The 13266-nt window shown below is 41.3% G+C and overlaps 1 protein-coding gene across 1 annotated transcript in view; it reads right to left on the bottom strand.

Moving 5' to 3' along the window:
- Nucleotides 1–868: 868 nt before the first annotated feature.
- hmcn2 (hemicentin 2) overlaps nucleotides 869–13266 on the bottom strand; it is a 52429-nt gene continuing 40031 nt past the window's right edge. Inside the window, exons 60-80 of the mRNA XM_049485879.1 lie at nucleotides 12670–12939; nucleotides 11664–11854; nucleotides 11346–11559; nucleotides 9920–10054; nucleotides 9617–9807; nucleotides 9281–9362; nucleotides 9017–9187; nucleotides 8718–8870; nucleotides 7664–7801; nucleotides 7372–7496; nucleotides 6999–7239; nucleotides 6846–6905; nucleotides 6165–6284; nucleotides 5364–5498; nucleotides 5160–5279; nucleotides 4914–5039; nucleotides 4687–4815; nucleotides 2966–3271; nucleotides 2699–2818; nucleotides 2394–2520; nucleotides 869–1695 (exon numbers count right to left, since the gene is read on the bottom strand). Of these exons, the coding sequence (XP_049341836.1) occupies nucleotides 1323–1695; nucleotides 2394–2520; nucleotides 2699–2818; nucleotides 2966–3271; nucleotides 4687–4815; nucleotides 4914–5039; nucleotides 5160–5279; nucleotides 5364–5498; nucleotides 6165–6284; nucleotides 6846–6905; nucleotides 6999–7239; nucleotides 7372–7496; nucleotides 7664–7801; nucleotides 8718–8870; nucleotides 9017–9187; nucleotides 9281–9362; nucleotides 9617–9807; nucleotides 9920–10054; nucleotides 11346–11559; nucleotides 11664–11854; nucleotides 12670–12939 (3527 nt within the window). The 3' untranslated portion in view covers nucleotides 869–1322. The remainder of the gene's footprint in view (nucleotides 1696–2393; nucleotides 2521–2698; nucleotides 2819–2965; nucleotides 3272–4686; nucleotides 4816–4913; nucleotides 5040–5159; nucleotides 5280–5363; nucleotides 5499–6164; nucleotides 6285–6845; nucleotides 6906–6998; nucleotides 7240–7371; nucleotides 7497–7663; nucleotides 7802–8717; nucleotides 8871–9016; nucleotides 9188–9280; nucleotides 9363–9616; nucleotides 9808–9919; nucleotides 10055–11345; nucleotides 11560–11663; nucleotides 11855–12669; nucleotides 12940–13266) is intronic.

Raw genomic sequence — 13266 nt, 5'->3', positions numbered from 1 at the left:
TGACACTTGGAAATACCCAAAAGAACATTTGGAGATGCCCAAATGGACAATTGAGATGCCCAAAAGGACACTTGGAGATACCCAAAAGAACATTTGGAGATGCCCAAATTGAAACTTGGAAATGCCCAAAAGGACACTTGGAGATACTCAAATGAACACTTGGAGATGCCCAAAAGGACACTTGGAGATACCCAAATTGAAACTTGGAGATGCCCAAAAGGACACTTGGAGATGCCCAAAAGGACACTTGGAGATGCCCAAATTCAAACTTGGAGATGCCCAAATGGACACTTGGAGATGCCCAAAAGGACACTTGGAGATGCCCAAATATAAACTTGCAGATGCCCAAATGGATGCTTGGAGATGCCCAAAAAGGACATTTGGAGATGCTAAAAGGACACTTGAAGGTGCACAAAAGGACACTTGGAAATCCTCAAAAAGACAAAAAGATGCACAAAAGAACACTTGGAGACGCCCAAAAGGACACTTGGAAATGCCCAAAAGGACACTTGGAGATGCTCAGAAGGACACCTGGAGATGCCCAAATGAACATTTGGAGATGCTAAAAAGACACTTGCAGATGCCCAAAAGGACAAACAGAGATAATAAATGGACACATAGAGATGCTAAAAGGACATTTGGGGAGGTGCAAAAGGAACCTTGGAAGTCCTCAAAAGGACACTTGGAGATGCCCAAAAGCACACATGAAGATTCTTAAAAGGAAATTTGGAGATGCTCAAAAGGACACTGGATTTTTTTCATCTTTTTTATATTTTTATAGCCTCATTCTTCCCAGGTTATCTGAATAAGGATAAAAACATTAAAACATATACCAACAAAAATAATAAAATATCAAGACAAAGCAAAGTAGTAGACACATTTTGTCCATTTTATTTCTGGAAGAATTTGATACAATGGATTCTCGCGCCTCAAAATCAGTAAATAAAGACCGGTGCATTTTGCTCATAATAAAAAAATAAAACATTGTACAAAAAGGAGTCAGTCCAGATAAACTATCATCAGTAAGCACAGTAACCAGTGAGTCAGTAATACAGTATCTTTAATGGAATGAAAAGTATTAATGGAGAAGTACTCGGTTTACAGTGGAAAAAACAGTGGTGAAGAGACCCTGGTGATCCTGGACACAGAGAGTCAGGCCTTGTGGATCAATATAATACTGCACTTAGCTGGAAGCATTTTTCCCCGTTCTTATTGTGAAAGTTTGTGTAGAAACCAATCCCTTTATCAGGATTCCCTGTACAGAAGAGTAGAAGGAGAGTGGCGAGTGTTCCCCTCAGCAGTGTCTCAGTGCTGAGCTGAGGTCAGTACGGGTATGCCGAGATGGAGATGTAAATGATGAATATACTCTGGTACGTGATGCGGCCGTGCTCGGACAGTGTGGTGGCTTGTACCCGCAGTCTCACCAGGCCAGGCTGGTCTAAAGAACGCTTGGTGAAGATGATGCCCCTTCCATTCTCATCTTTAATTCCAAACAGCTGGCCTTTAATCTCTCCATCTTGTTCCAGGATGGTGAAGGACGTACGCTCCTGCAGGACACCGGCCTCCGAGAACGCTGACAGGCGGATCACGTTGTGCTGGGCTGGGATTTCCAGGGGAAGAGTCAGGAGCTTGTACTGTAGCAGGAGGGGCGAGGCTCCAGCAGCACAGTTGTGAGAGCAGGGCCTAAAACAGGTTCTGTAGACAACATGAGAAACAGTCGGTTTGAGAACTTTGATTAATTACTAGGGAGATTTTTCAAGATTAATTCAGTAGATTACAGACATAACATTTCCATAGTTTCCAAAATTAAAAAAAATCTAAAAGACCTTCTAGGGAATAACCAAGTTTTTTTTTCATTACTATTGAAAGTTATTTTAGTTATGTGCTTTTATGAATACGAGAATATAAGCCTAAATAATATCCTTTTTTGTTAATGAAAAACATTAAAAATATATATTTTTGGTCCTAATCTGTACTAAACAACAAAAATGAAAATTTTTGTCTGAATTAATTATATGCACAGTGAACGTAATAGAAGTCTTTATAAACACATATCAGCTGAAACACAATTCAGTGCATTTAACTGGTTCAGTCTCTATCATCACCAATTAAACAATAGAAGAAGAAAAAAAATCAATGTTGTTCCAGTATCTGACTCCCCTCTCAGTATGAAAACAACAGATTACGATAGTATTTTCTTTGTCTATTTATAGGAAATAGGGGGAATGCAGGGTAAGAGAGTTAGATCTTGGCAAGGGGAAGCAACTAGCAAATTCTACAAAACAATCAGTGAAAACTATTAGAAGATACAGCTCATGTAGTTGATGATGCCATTTGAGAAGAACTAGACTAATGATTGAACGATTGAATATACAGGATAAAGTGTGATTTACCCAGGGCTTCCTCCTGTCTGGTAGCTGGCAGGGCAGGGTGTGTCCACACACTGGTAACCCCCCCGTGTGTTAAAGCACATTTGGTTTGGTGCACACTGTACACCTTGTGCAGTACATTCATCAATATCTGAAAAAAAAAACATGTTGAAGTGATTATGTTTATATATTATGTTATAAAGAATGTGAAATAATTGATAAGCCTTGCTTACAAGAAGACTGCATTGGTTCTTAATGCTAAGTTTATGGTTAGATTCAGAAACGGACACATGCTTTAGTTACAGGTACTGAGTTAAATTTTATTTCACCTTGGCACGTTCTTCCATTGGGTAAGAGCTGGTATCCTGGAGGGCACGAACACTGGAAACTTCCTGCTGTGTTTCTACACTCATGTTGACATGGCTTTCTGAACAAACACTCATCAATGTCTGTGGAGAAGAGCAGAAAGACAATGTCCTTGTGAATGTACAAAAGACAGAAATCACATACCAGTTCCATTTCCCATTCCAGTTACCTTTTTGGCACGAGTATCTATCCAATCAATGAGGGCTACTTCTAATGCTACAGTTACTCACCCACACAGGTGCCTTCCTTATTGGTGAAGCCTGGGGGGCAGCCATGTCTGGGGCTGCGAGAGGATCCCTGATGATCTATCTGGAACGGAGTCAGGACCGGTCGGCCCAGAGTGGACACCAGCTGCGGCCGCAGTCTGGCGCGGAAGCTGGTGCTGTTGGTGAAAACGTGCCCTCGTTCCAGACCAGCGCAGGAACGCCCATCCCCAAGCAGCACAGTGCCTGGTGGACAAACGCAACGGAAACTGCCCGGCACATTCCGGCACTTATAGGCACAGGGGTTTGGTGTCTGGGCACATTCATCAATGTCTGACAAGCATAGAGGGAATCTGATTAGAGATTCATTAACAGATTTCACACAGTGACGCTCAGAAAGAGTGAAGACTAGCATGTCTGATTCTGACTGATTTTGTCTGATTTACACAAGGATGTGCCAAAAGTCATGGGATAACATGTGCTACATGATCATGAAGTGATACAACAGAGATTGGCTTGAAAACACCCACACCTGTATAAGTTGTGAGGTGTTATCTTGTGAGAGAGGCTGGACAGTGGACAGCATGCTCATGGAGTTTAATCATGTCATAGAAGGTATTGACGTATATTTTCAGCTTATGTATTCCCTTTATTTCTCTTCACTAATGTATGTAACCATTCTTCTAGGTAGACTCCTCCTATGGCTGTGTATGTCTTAAGTGTTTCCAGATGTAAACCATATCACCCTATTTAAACAGGTTCTCAAGTCTGGGGAGGGAGAGAGAGAGCAGGGAACATCAAATTGGGCAACATCTCTCTCCAGGGCTGACCTAGGACCGCCTTAAAGATAATGTCTTAGTCCTTGTAATAAATAATTGTTTTACACCTAAGGCAACGTCTGCAGTGTCTTCTTTCTCATCTTCAAGCATCTTCACAGCAAAGAGACAGCGATCAACGACAGTATTACAACCCACAATAAACAGTGCAGTGGGTGGTAATGATTGTGACCTTGGCTTGAATTAGAAAAAATGTAAGCAAAAAGCATGGGACTTGATATTATTGGCTGATGAATAGACCCCCGCTCTCATACACACATTTTCCAAATTAAACAGAGCAATTTCCTGTTTAACAGAAAATACATAATGCAGTTTAAAATTAGAGATTAAAATATTGGACACAGTTTTTCTTTATCTAAACTAAATCATAGTCCTTAAGCTCTGAATGCATCATTAAGACGTTAAGACCACTGCTTTTGTATCAGATTTTTTTTTTGCCTTATATATTTTTTTTGTGTCCTTATATGTGGACAGTAGTTTTAACATTTAAAAATGATTCTTGCCATTTGGCATCAGAAGTTACTCCAAGAACTAAACATAAAACATAAAATTTAAAACATAAAACATAAAATTATTGCCTGATCCATGTTTCTGTATGGATTGGCTGTAGAAACTTTTGACTGGGATTCTCTCCATCTTACTTTTAATCAAATGAATGTATGCTTTATAAAATTAAGTACCATGGTGCAGAGAAGCAAAAATGTAATGCCCACATATAAAGACGCAGGTATTCAAGAGTATAGTCTTGTCTTAAAAAGATTCTCATTAAGATATACACCCTCATACTCAGACATCCAGATTAAAATTGATGAATAAAAACAGCCTGTGTTGAGTTTCACATTTTTAATATAAATGATTACAATAAAAACATTAATTTGTTAAATGTTTGGACAGAATGTGAACGGATCTTACCTGCACAGGGTCGACCAACTCCCTGTGAGCGGTAGCCCCTGGGACACACACATGCATACCCGCCGACGGTGTTCTGGCATATCTGACTGTAGCGACACATGTGACTGCCGTCCTGACACTCATCCACATCTACAACCAAACAGCAGGAGGATTTAATCCCAGTTATATTTAACATATAAGCAAAATCACACCCTGAAATAATGGATTATGAACAGAGTCAATCTTACCTACACACACCCCACCCTCTGCCTGAGTCAGGCCTACAGGACAGCTGTCAAAGCACTGATATCCTCCTTCTGTGTTTCTGCACTGCTGGTGACCTGGACACACACTCTGCAGACATTCATTTATGTCTGATAAGGCACAGACACACACACACACAAACACACACACACACACACAATGATGTTTAATTGCTGACTAAAGCCATTTTACATATAAAGATGATGAAGAAACTCCAAAGAGACACTGACCGAGGCAGCGATGTCCCACCAGCTGATAGCCGTGGTGGCAGGAGCAGCGGAAGGAGCCGAGTGTGTTAAAGCACCGATGATGGCACGGTGACACTGACGACTCTTGGCACTCATCCACATCTAATAATCAAATCATTACATCAATAAATCAACAAACTCTTCAGCTTCTTTCATTAGGATAGAAACAATAAAGGTCTCACTTGCCTTCACAGCTGTTGCCCACTGGGCTAGGTTTAAACCCAGGTCCGCACTGAGCCTGGCAGCGGTACCGGCCCACTGTGTTCACACACTGCTGATTTGAATGGCACATGTGGGATCCCTGTTCACATTCGTCTATATCTGAAACACAAGCAAACAAAATCAATTGAAATTAATTAAATTTGATTCAATAGAGATTATGATCATCAGTATTAAAACTACGTCACATTAACTGGGTCAGGAGTGGGTATATACTCAGTTGAGGGTCATGACTAGGTTGCGATTATGTCAGGACTGCTCAGAGACAGGCTTTTATTTTCCAGCAGGAATATCTTACAGTTTTTAAAGCCTCAAACCACTGAAGATGATGAAGACAAAGAGGATGCAGCTCTGGGCTAGAACTGGATCGACATCTGGTTAGAATTGAGTCAGATCTGTGTCAGGATTGGGTCAGGATTTGGTCAGGTCTAAATCAGGGCTGGGTCAGGATTTGGGTTTGAGTCAGAACTGGGTTAATGTAGGGTCAGCACTGGGTCAGAATTGATTTAGCTCTTGGTCAGGACCAGGACTGGCATGGGTCAAGATTGGGTAAGGACTGGGTCAGAACTTAGTCAGCTCTCAGTCAGTACTAGGTTGGCATTGGTTAGAGATTGGGTCAGAACTGGTCCGGGATTGGGTTGTGCCTGGACTGGGTTGGGGTTGGCTCAGGCTTTGGAAAGAATGGGTCTGGAATGGGTTAGGATTGGTTCAGGATAAGGTCAGGACTGGATCAGAATTGCGTCTTTAACATGTTTAGTGTAAGCAGACCTTGGCAGGTGTTGGAATGTGCAGAGATGCTGAAGCCAGAGGGGCAGGTGCAGGTGAAGCCTCCCATGATGTTTGTACAGGAGTGAGAGCAGCCAGAGTCCACAGCGCACTCATCCTCATCTATCAAATCAGCAAACAGCAAAACACTTCATGTAATCTACTCATCTGAATGTTTTACAGAGGAAATTAATTCTACAATGGGTGCAACAGAAAGTAGCTGAATGTATTAATTAGAAGGGGTGTCCACAAACATTTGGACATATAGTGTATAAACCATTTACTGTATATAATGTATACGTTGTAAGATGTTATTTTGTGAGAGAGGTTGAACACTGGCCAGTGTGCTCATAGCAGAGTGACATGAATTATCAGTTTGAGTTAGAGTGAGGCCTAATAGTGGGTGATGGATGAATAGGACATAACATTTTTGAACATTTTTGAGCATTAAAATTGTGTAGTGGGAATACGTTATAGAGGGCATTACCACCCACAGTGGACAGCACAGTGAGTGATAGTGATTGTGACCAGTAAAAATAGGGTAAAATCATCAATTCAAACAAACAAGCGAATCTGAATCTGGATATTTAGCATAAATATTCCACAGGTAAATGCAGTATTATTTAGTATTATCCCTTAAACATGGCAAAATTACTAGTATTTGACAAATATAGAAAATATTACCGGCACAATATGAGGCTGTATCGAGCACAAATCCTTTCGGGCAAGTCTCTCCATCCTCGTCTATAAAAATCACAGAAGGACAAAAACTTTTACAGATCAAAACCCACCATAAACAGCAAAAGTGAAAAACTCTAAATCAGCAGCCTCACTGACCTGGCACAATCAGTGAAGCCGTCATCTGAAAGTTTAGACTAAGGGTAAAGGCACTGTATGTCCCACTGATGCCCGTCAGTCTGAGGAGTTGCAGCAGCGCCCCCTGGCGTTCTGCAGGGCCTTCGTACAGCAGAGTGTGATTACAGCGCAGCATCATCGGACTGCCATCCTGCAGGTGGTTTTGAGAGGACCAGGCATACAGCTGCCCAGAGCCTGTCTGCACATAGGACTCATCAAAGTCCTACAGAAGCAAAGAGATGATATAACACTCTAGTGAAACACTGGAATTTTCATTCAGATAATAAAATATCAATATTTCTTGGAAAAACTGACTTCAGAAAACAAACAAGAACTGAACTGTACTTAAACAAACCTGTAGACTGAGCTGAGATGACGACGACAGTGATGGTGGAATAAAACCATTAATGACCATGTCCACCAGCAGGATACCATCAGCATCCACACCTCTTGCAACATGTGTCAGCTTTAAGATCTCTCCTTTGAGATTTAGGAAAATGTTTTTGTTATTTGATTTTCAATTGAAGGACAAATTCATACAATAATATTCTACAGCAACAGCACCATGTTCCTACAGACAAACAGATTTACTGTATTTTCAGCATAAATTAACCTACACATAAAACTGTAAAAAAAAAAGTTCTCACCTGTGTCAAACTCCAGCTGAGACTCCTGTCTGAAATGCCCCTGGCTGACAGAGAAGCCGTTGTGTGTTTCTGTTGTCTGGTACACAATAGTCCAGTAGATGGGAGCAAATACAGACACCAGAATTCGCATCAGAGGACCTGCAACATGAGAAAGGTGTTTTTCTGTAGTGGTGGACATGAGTTTACTTGAGTTTTAGTAGACATACAAGATAAAAATGGACCACCATTAGCTTTGACTACAGCACTCATTCTCTGTGGCATCGTTTCCACAATTTATTATTTTTTTTTTCTGTCCAGAATTGTATTAATTTTCCCGAAGATCTTGTATTGATGCAAATGCAATCCAAAGCCTTGATGATCTCATTCTCCCTCAACCCTTGTGGTATTGTCATATTGGAATATGCCCATATTGGAATATGCAATAGGGGAAAATATATTGATAATAACCTGGTCTATATTCAGTATATTCAGGTAGTCAGCTGACCTCATTCTTTCAGCACATACTGTTGCTGAACCTAGACCTGAGCAACTGCAGCAAACCCAGATCATTTGCTTAGTTAAATCCAAGTGGTGACTTTTTTTTGGTCAGACAGTGTATTATTCCAGTTAAAGTAAGAATAGAGAACTGGAGTTGATGGGTTGTTTTTGCTCATTATTTGTGAGCAAAGCTACAAACACTACACTTTGCATGTTAACGTGAACTTGGGTATTCAGATAAAGGGAAACCTCTGACATATAACCTCTGAAACATTCAGCCACAATATGAACATACATCAGCTAGAAGAAGTTTTAGCTTCACTCTGAAAGTGTTTTCTTGTCAGAAATGTGATTATTGAGCTAAATTCCAGCCTTATTTATTATATTTGTTGATCTTGCTACCATCTAAGAAATCAGAGTATGCTGTTTAAGTAACTACATTAATAGATGAGTGCTGAAATCTGTTTGTAATCTGATTATAAATTGCATGTAAACACACTCACTGGTGATGCCCCTAGTCCTTGCATATTGGTAGATATTTAGCATTTAAAAATTGATTTATAAAACTGATACGTACCCACACTGGGGGGGATATTGTCCACATGGGCTTCCAGGGTGCTGGTACGCTGCTCTGGGTTCTCTGTGATGTTTACCTCAAGGTAAGCCACTCCAAACTCTCGCTCATTTACTATTCCTATGAGACTCCCACGAGCCCTCCGAGGAGTCTCCCCTACAACAAGAGAGAGAGAGATAAAGGGAGAGAGAGAGAAAAAGAGAAAGAGAGGGAGAATTGAGTCAGCAATAAGCAATAAGTGAAGAAAGTCACAATTCTTTTGTTCACATTTTTTGAAACTTTATAAAACTCAATGAACACACCTGAACACAGCGATACCTGGCATTTCCTGAAGTCCACATTTGGCCCTTCACATGGTGGGCCTCCATTGGCTGGTGCTGGGTTGTTGCACAATCTGGTTCGCTCCTGGGTGCCTTGCCCACAGGTGACGCTGCATGGTCCCCACTCCTCCCAGTTTGAGAAGCCTCCTGGAACTGCAGCAGCAATCAGTCAGTAAAAATATGAGTTACTAATATAAAGTAGAACAATATTGACATTTTAATATTGATGGTTCTGATCATTCTCACTTTGAACTTTGAGAGAGATAGTCCTCTCTGCGACTCCAGCTTCACTTTCAGCCACACAGCGGTACTCTCCAGAATCTCCACTCTGGTCATTTAAATCATAAATCAATAACATGTCAAACATCTTTCTACAGCTTATCAATATCTACACCTAATTAAGGTTGTGTACAACTAGCAGCATGTAGTTGCAATAGGATAGGAAAGAAAAGTTAAAGGAAAGACATATGTCCATGTTGTGGGCACCCCACTTTGGAATCACTATTGAAACTAGCCATTATTTTAACAAGCCAAAGTACCCAATATCATGCCAACAAAGACCCTCCCCCTGTTTTTTTTTACCTTGGCTCCGTATAAAGCCAGAGAGCCATTGCGAAGAGGGCGGAGACGTTCAGATCCCAGCAGAGGGCGATCATCTTTGTACCACTGTAGAACTGGAGCTGGGTTTCCTCTAAAAGGACAATCCAGTATGGCCAGCCCACCACGGGACACTGTCTGAGACATGTAGGCTTCACCTCTCAGTACGGGGGGCTCTGCAATAAAGAAAGAGACAGAGAAACAGACAAGAGTTTAAATCTCTCAGTTTGTTGTATCTGAAGATTCTAAAATTGTATATTACTGGAAAACTGTTTGTAGAGCTCTTACCTGTGATACGGACAAAAGACAGAGCCTTCGCTGTGCCCACAGTGTTCTCTGCAGCACACACGTAGGTTCCACCATCACTCAGTGTTACGTTCTCAATCACCAGGGAACTTCTGCCAGACTCATCCATGCTGGAAGCTTTTACAAACATCACAGAGCATGAGTCTTTCAAACATAATGGAATAGAGTGGAACAGAGTGGAATAGAGCAGACTAGTTTTGAGCAGAGCAGAACAGAGCGCAACAGCATAAGAACTCAGTAGAACAGTGCGAAACAGTGTTGATCTGAGCAGAACAGAGAGAAACAGAGTTAAACAAAGCAGGACAGAGATAAACAGAGATGAACAGAGTGCAACAGAGTGGAGCAGAGCAGGACAAAGCAAGAAACAAAGGGGAACCGAGTAAAACAAAGTGAAACAGAGCTGAATAGAGCCGAACAAAGCAGAGCCAAATGTTATAGAGTGAAAATGCACAAGAACACGGTGGAATACATCAGAACAGAACAGAACAGAACAGAAAAGGGAGGAATAAAGCAACACAAAGCAGAAAATGGTAAAACAGAGTTGAATAGAGAAAAACAGAGTAGAAAAGAAAAGAACAGAGTGGCTCAAAGATGAACAGAGCAGAATAGAGCAAAACAGAGCAGAACAGAGGAGAAAAGACAGGAACAGAGTGGCACAGAGCAAAACAGAGCAGAACAAAGGAGAAAAGACAGGAACAGGAGTGGCATAGAGCAGAAGAGAGCAGAACAAAGGAGAAAAGACAGGAACAGGAGTGGCATAGAGCAGAAGAGAGCAAAACAGAGTAGAACTGAGCAAAACAGAGTACAAAACACAGTAGAACAGAGCAAAACAAAGTACAAAACAGAGCAGAACAGAGTATAATAGAGCAGAATAGTTCAGAACAGAGCACAACAAAGCAAAACAGAACAGAGCAGAACACATCAGAACAAAGTAGAACAAAGCAGAATAGTTCAGAACAGAGCAAAACAGAACACAGCAGATCAGAACAGAGCAGAACAGAGCAGAACAAAGCAGAACAGAGCAGATCAGAACAGAGCAGAACAGAGCAGAGCAAATCAGAACAGAGCAGAACAGATTAGAATAAAGTAGAAAATAAATGGCTTAGAGCAGAACAGAGTAGAAAAGAGAGGAACAGTGCAGAACAGATTAGAATAAAGTAGAAAATAAATGGCAGAACAGAGTAGAAAAGAGAGGAACAGTGCAGAACAGCTCAAGAAATGCGAAGAAAAGAGCAAAGCAGCACAAGTTGTTGCTTAATATTCTGCTCTTTTTTGGTTTGTTACCCTCTGTTACGTTCTGTTACACACTTTCCTTATGCTGGTCTGGTCTGTTTCCCACTGTTCTGATTTGTTCCACTCTGCTCTGTTAGGGTCTAATCCTAAATCTAAAATGAAGACCAGTTCCTACCTGGATGGGGGTAATTGTTGACTGTCCATTTTACTAAAGGAGTTGGGGTTCCCTGAGCATGGCAGGACAGAGTGAGACTTTGACCCACATTTAAGGTCATGTCGCCCGGTAACTCCTTGAAAGCCGGCCTCATGTTGACAGCCAGGTGGATGCTGTGGTGAGCAGAGCCTGCAGTGTTGGTGGCTACACAAGTGAACACACCGGCATCTCCAGGCTGAAACAGAGTTATGACCAGATGATCATTTACTGTCATTTTTTTTACCTTTAGTCCTTCAGAAATTCATAAAAAAAATCACTCTGTGTACTGTGTGTACTGACCTCTGCCCTCTCTATGATTAGCTCTCCTGAACGGAGCACAGTGAATTTGCCAGGCATGTTTGGCACAGCTGTGCCATCCTTCTCCCAGCGTACCCTTGGCTCTGGGAGTCCCTGAGCAGCACATGGAAGCAGCGCCTGGAAACCCTGGATTACTGACACCTCAGACTGACCATCAGGAATCATAGGTGGAACTTGAAGAAAATGATAAAGATTGCAACAGTTTTACTTTCGAAAACCATAACAGCAAACAAAACTTGAAAAATTTTCTCAGCGAATTGTAGAATGCCTGTGCAGCTGAATGGGTGGGAAGAACAAGGGAAGAAAACATGACAAACATGTAAATGTAGGTCAGTATGACTGTGTATTAGAGCTCAGTTACCTGCCCTGATGGAAATAACAAGATGTTTGGTGGCTGGAGGAACATATAAACTTTATGGCTTGGGTGTGTGCAAAAATGAATGGGAGTGAATGGGAAGAACGAGGGATGAAAATATGACAAACAGAAGAGTTTGGGTCAGTATGGTCAGATTTTTGCACCAGGAGTGGCATAAAGTTATCCAAAAGCAGTGTGTAAGACTGATGGAGGAGAACATGCTAAGATGTATGAGAACTATGATTAAAAACCAGGGTTATTGCACCAAATATTTATTTCTAAACTCTTAAAACTTTATGAATATAAACTTGTTTTCTTTGCATTATTTGAGGGTTAAAAGCTCTTTATATGTTTTGTTATTTCAGCCATTTCTTGATATTTCAAATAAAAATCGAGGCCATGGCCATAAATGAAGAGGAGTGAAAGGGAGTAATGAGAGATGCAAATGAAAATGACAAAGGGGAGTGTACTTTTGCATTCATTCTTAACGGTGAAAAAATATTGTAGCTAAAAGGATTACACATGATGTAAAAAGGATTACACATGATGTAATAAATTATATATTAGTGTGTGTGCTCCTCTAAAATGGTCAGTTATCCTTTAATGAGGCACACTGCTTTGACAGGAGCTCACCCTGTATAAGGAGGCGGATGTCTTGGCTGGCTCTGCCCGCGATGTTCCTGGCTGAGCAGGTGTAGAGGCCGGAGTCGCTGCGCTGGGTGGCTGAGATGTGCAAGGTTCCATTGGAGAAAATCTGCAGGTGGGATCCTTCAACCACAGGCCGGCGCTCCCTGTGCCACATCACCTCTGGCCTAGGCTGCCCGTCTGCTGCACACTCCAGATTGATCGAATGGCCAAGCACAACCGTATATTCCTGCTTCGTCACGGACAGCACTGGCGGCACTGTCAAATAATCCCCCACAAAAATGTATTACACTAGGAACATGCATTACACTATACAGCTCTGAAAAAAATAAGATACTACTTAAAAATGATGGGTTTCTTTGATTTTACCAACTTGGAAACCTATATAATATAATCAAGGGGAAGATGGATAATCACAAGCCATCAAAACAAGCTGAACTGCTTGAATTTTTGCATCAGGAGTGGCATAAAGTTATCCAAAAGCAGTGTGTAAGACTGGTGGAGGAGAACATGCCAAGATGCAGGACAACTATGATTAAAAACCAGCGTTTTCCACCAAATATTGATTTCTGAACTCTTAAAACT

Source organism: Astyanax mexicanus, chromosome 12 (assembly GCF_023375975.1).
Source record: "Astyanax mexicanus isolate ESR-SI-001 chromosome 12, AstMex3_surface, whole genome shotgun sequence".
Classification (NCBI taxonomy): domain Eukaryota; kingdom Metazoa; phylum Chordata; class Actinopteri; order Characiformes; family Acestrorhamphidae; genus Astyanax; species Astyanax mexicanus.
This window is presented reverse-complemented; position numbering and strand designations above follow the sequence as displayed.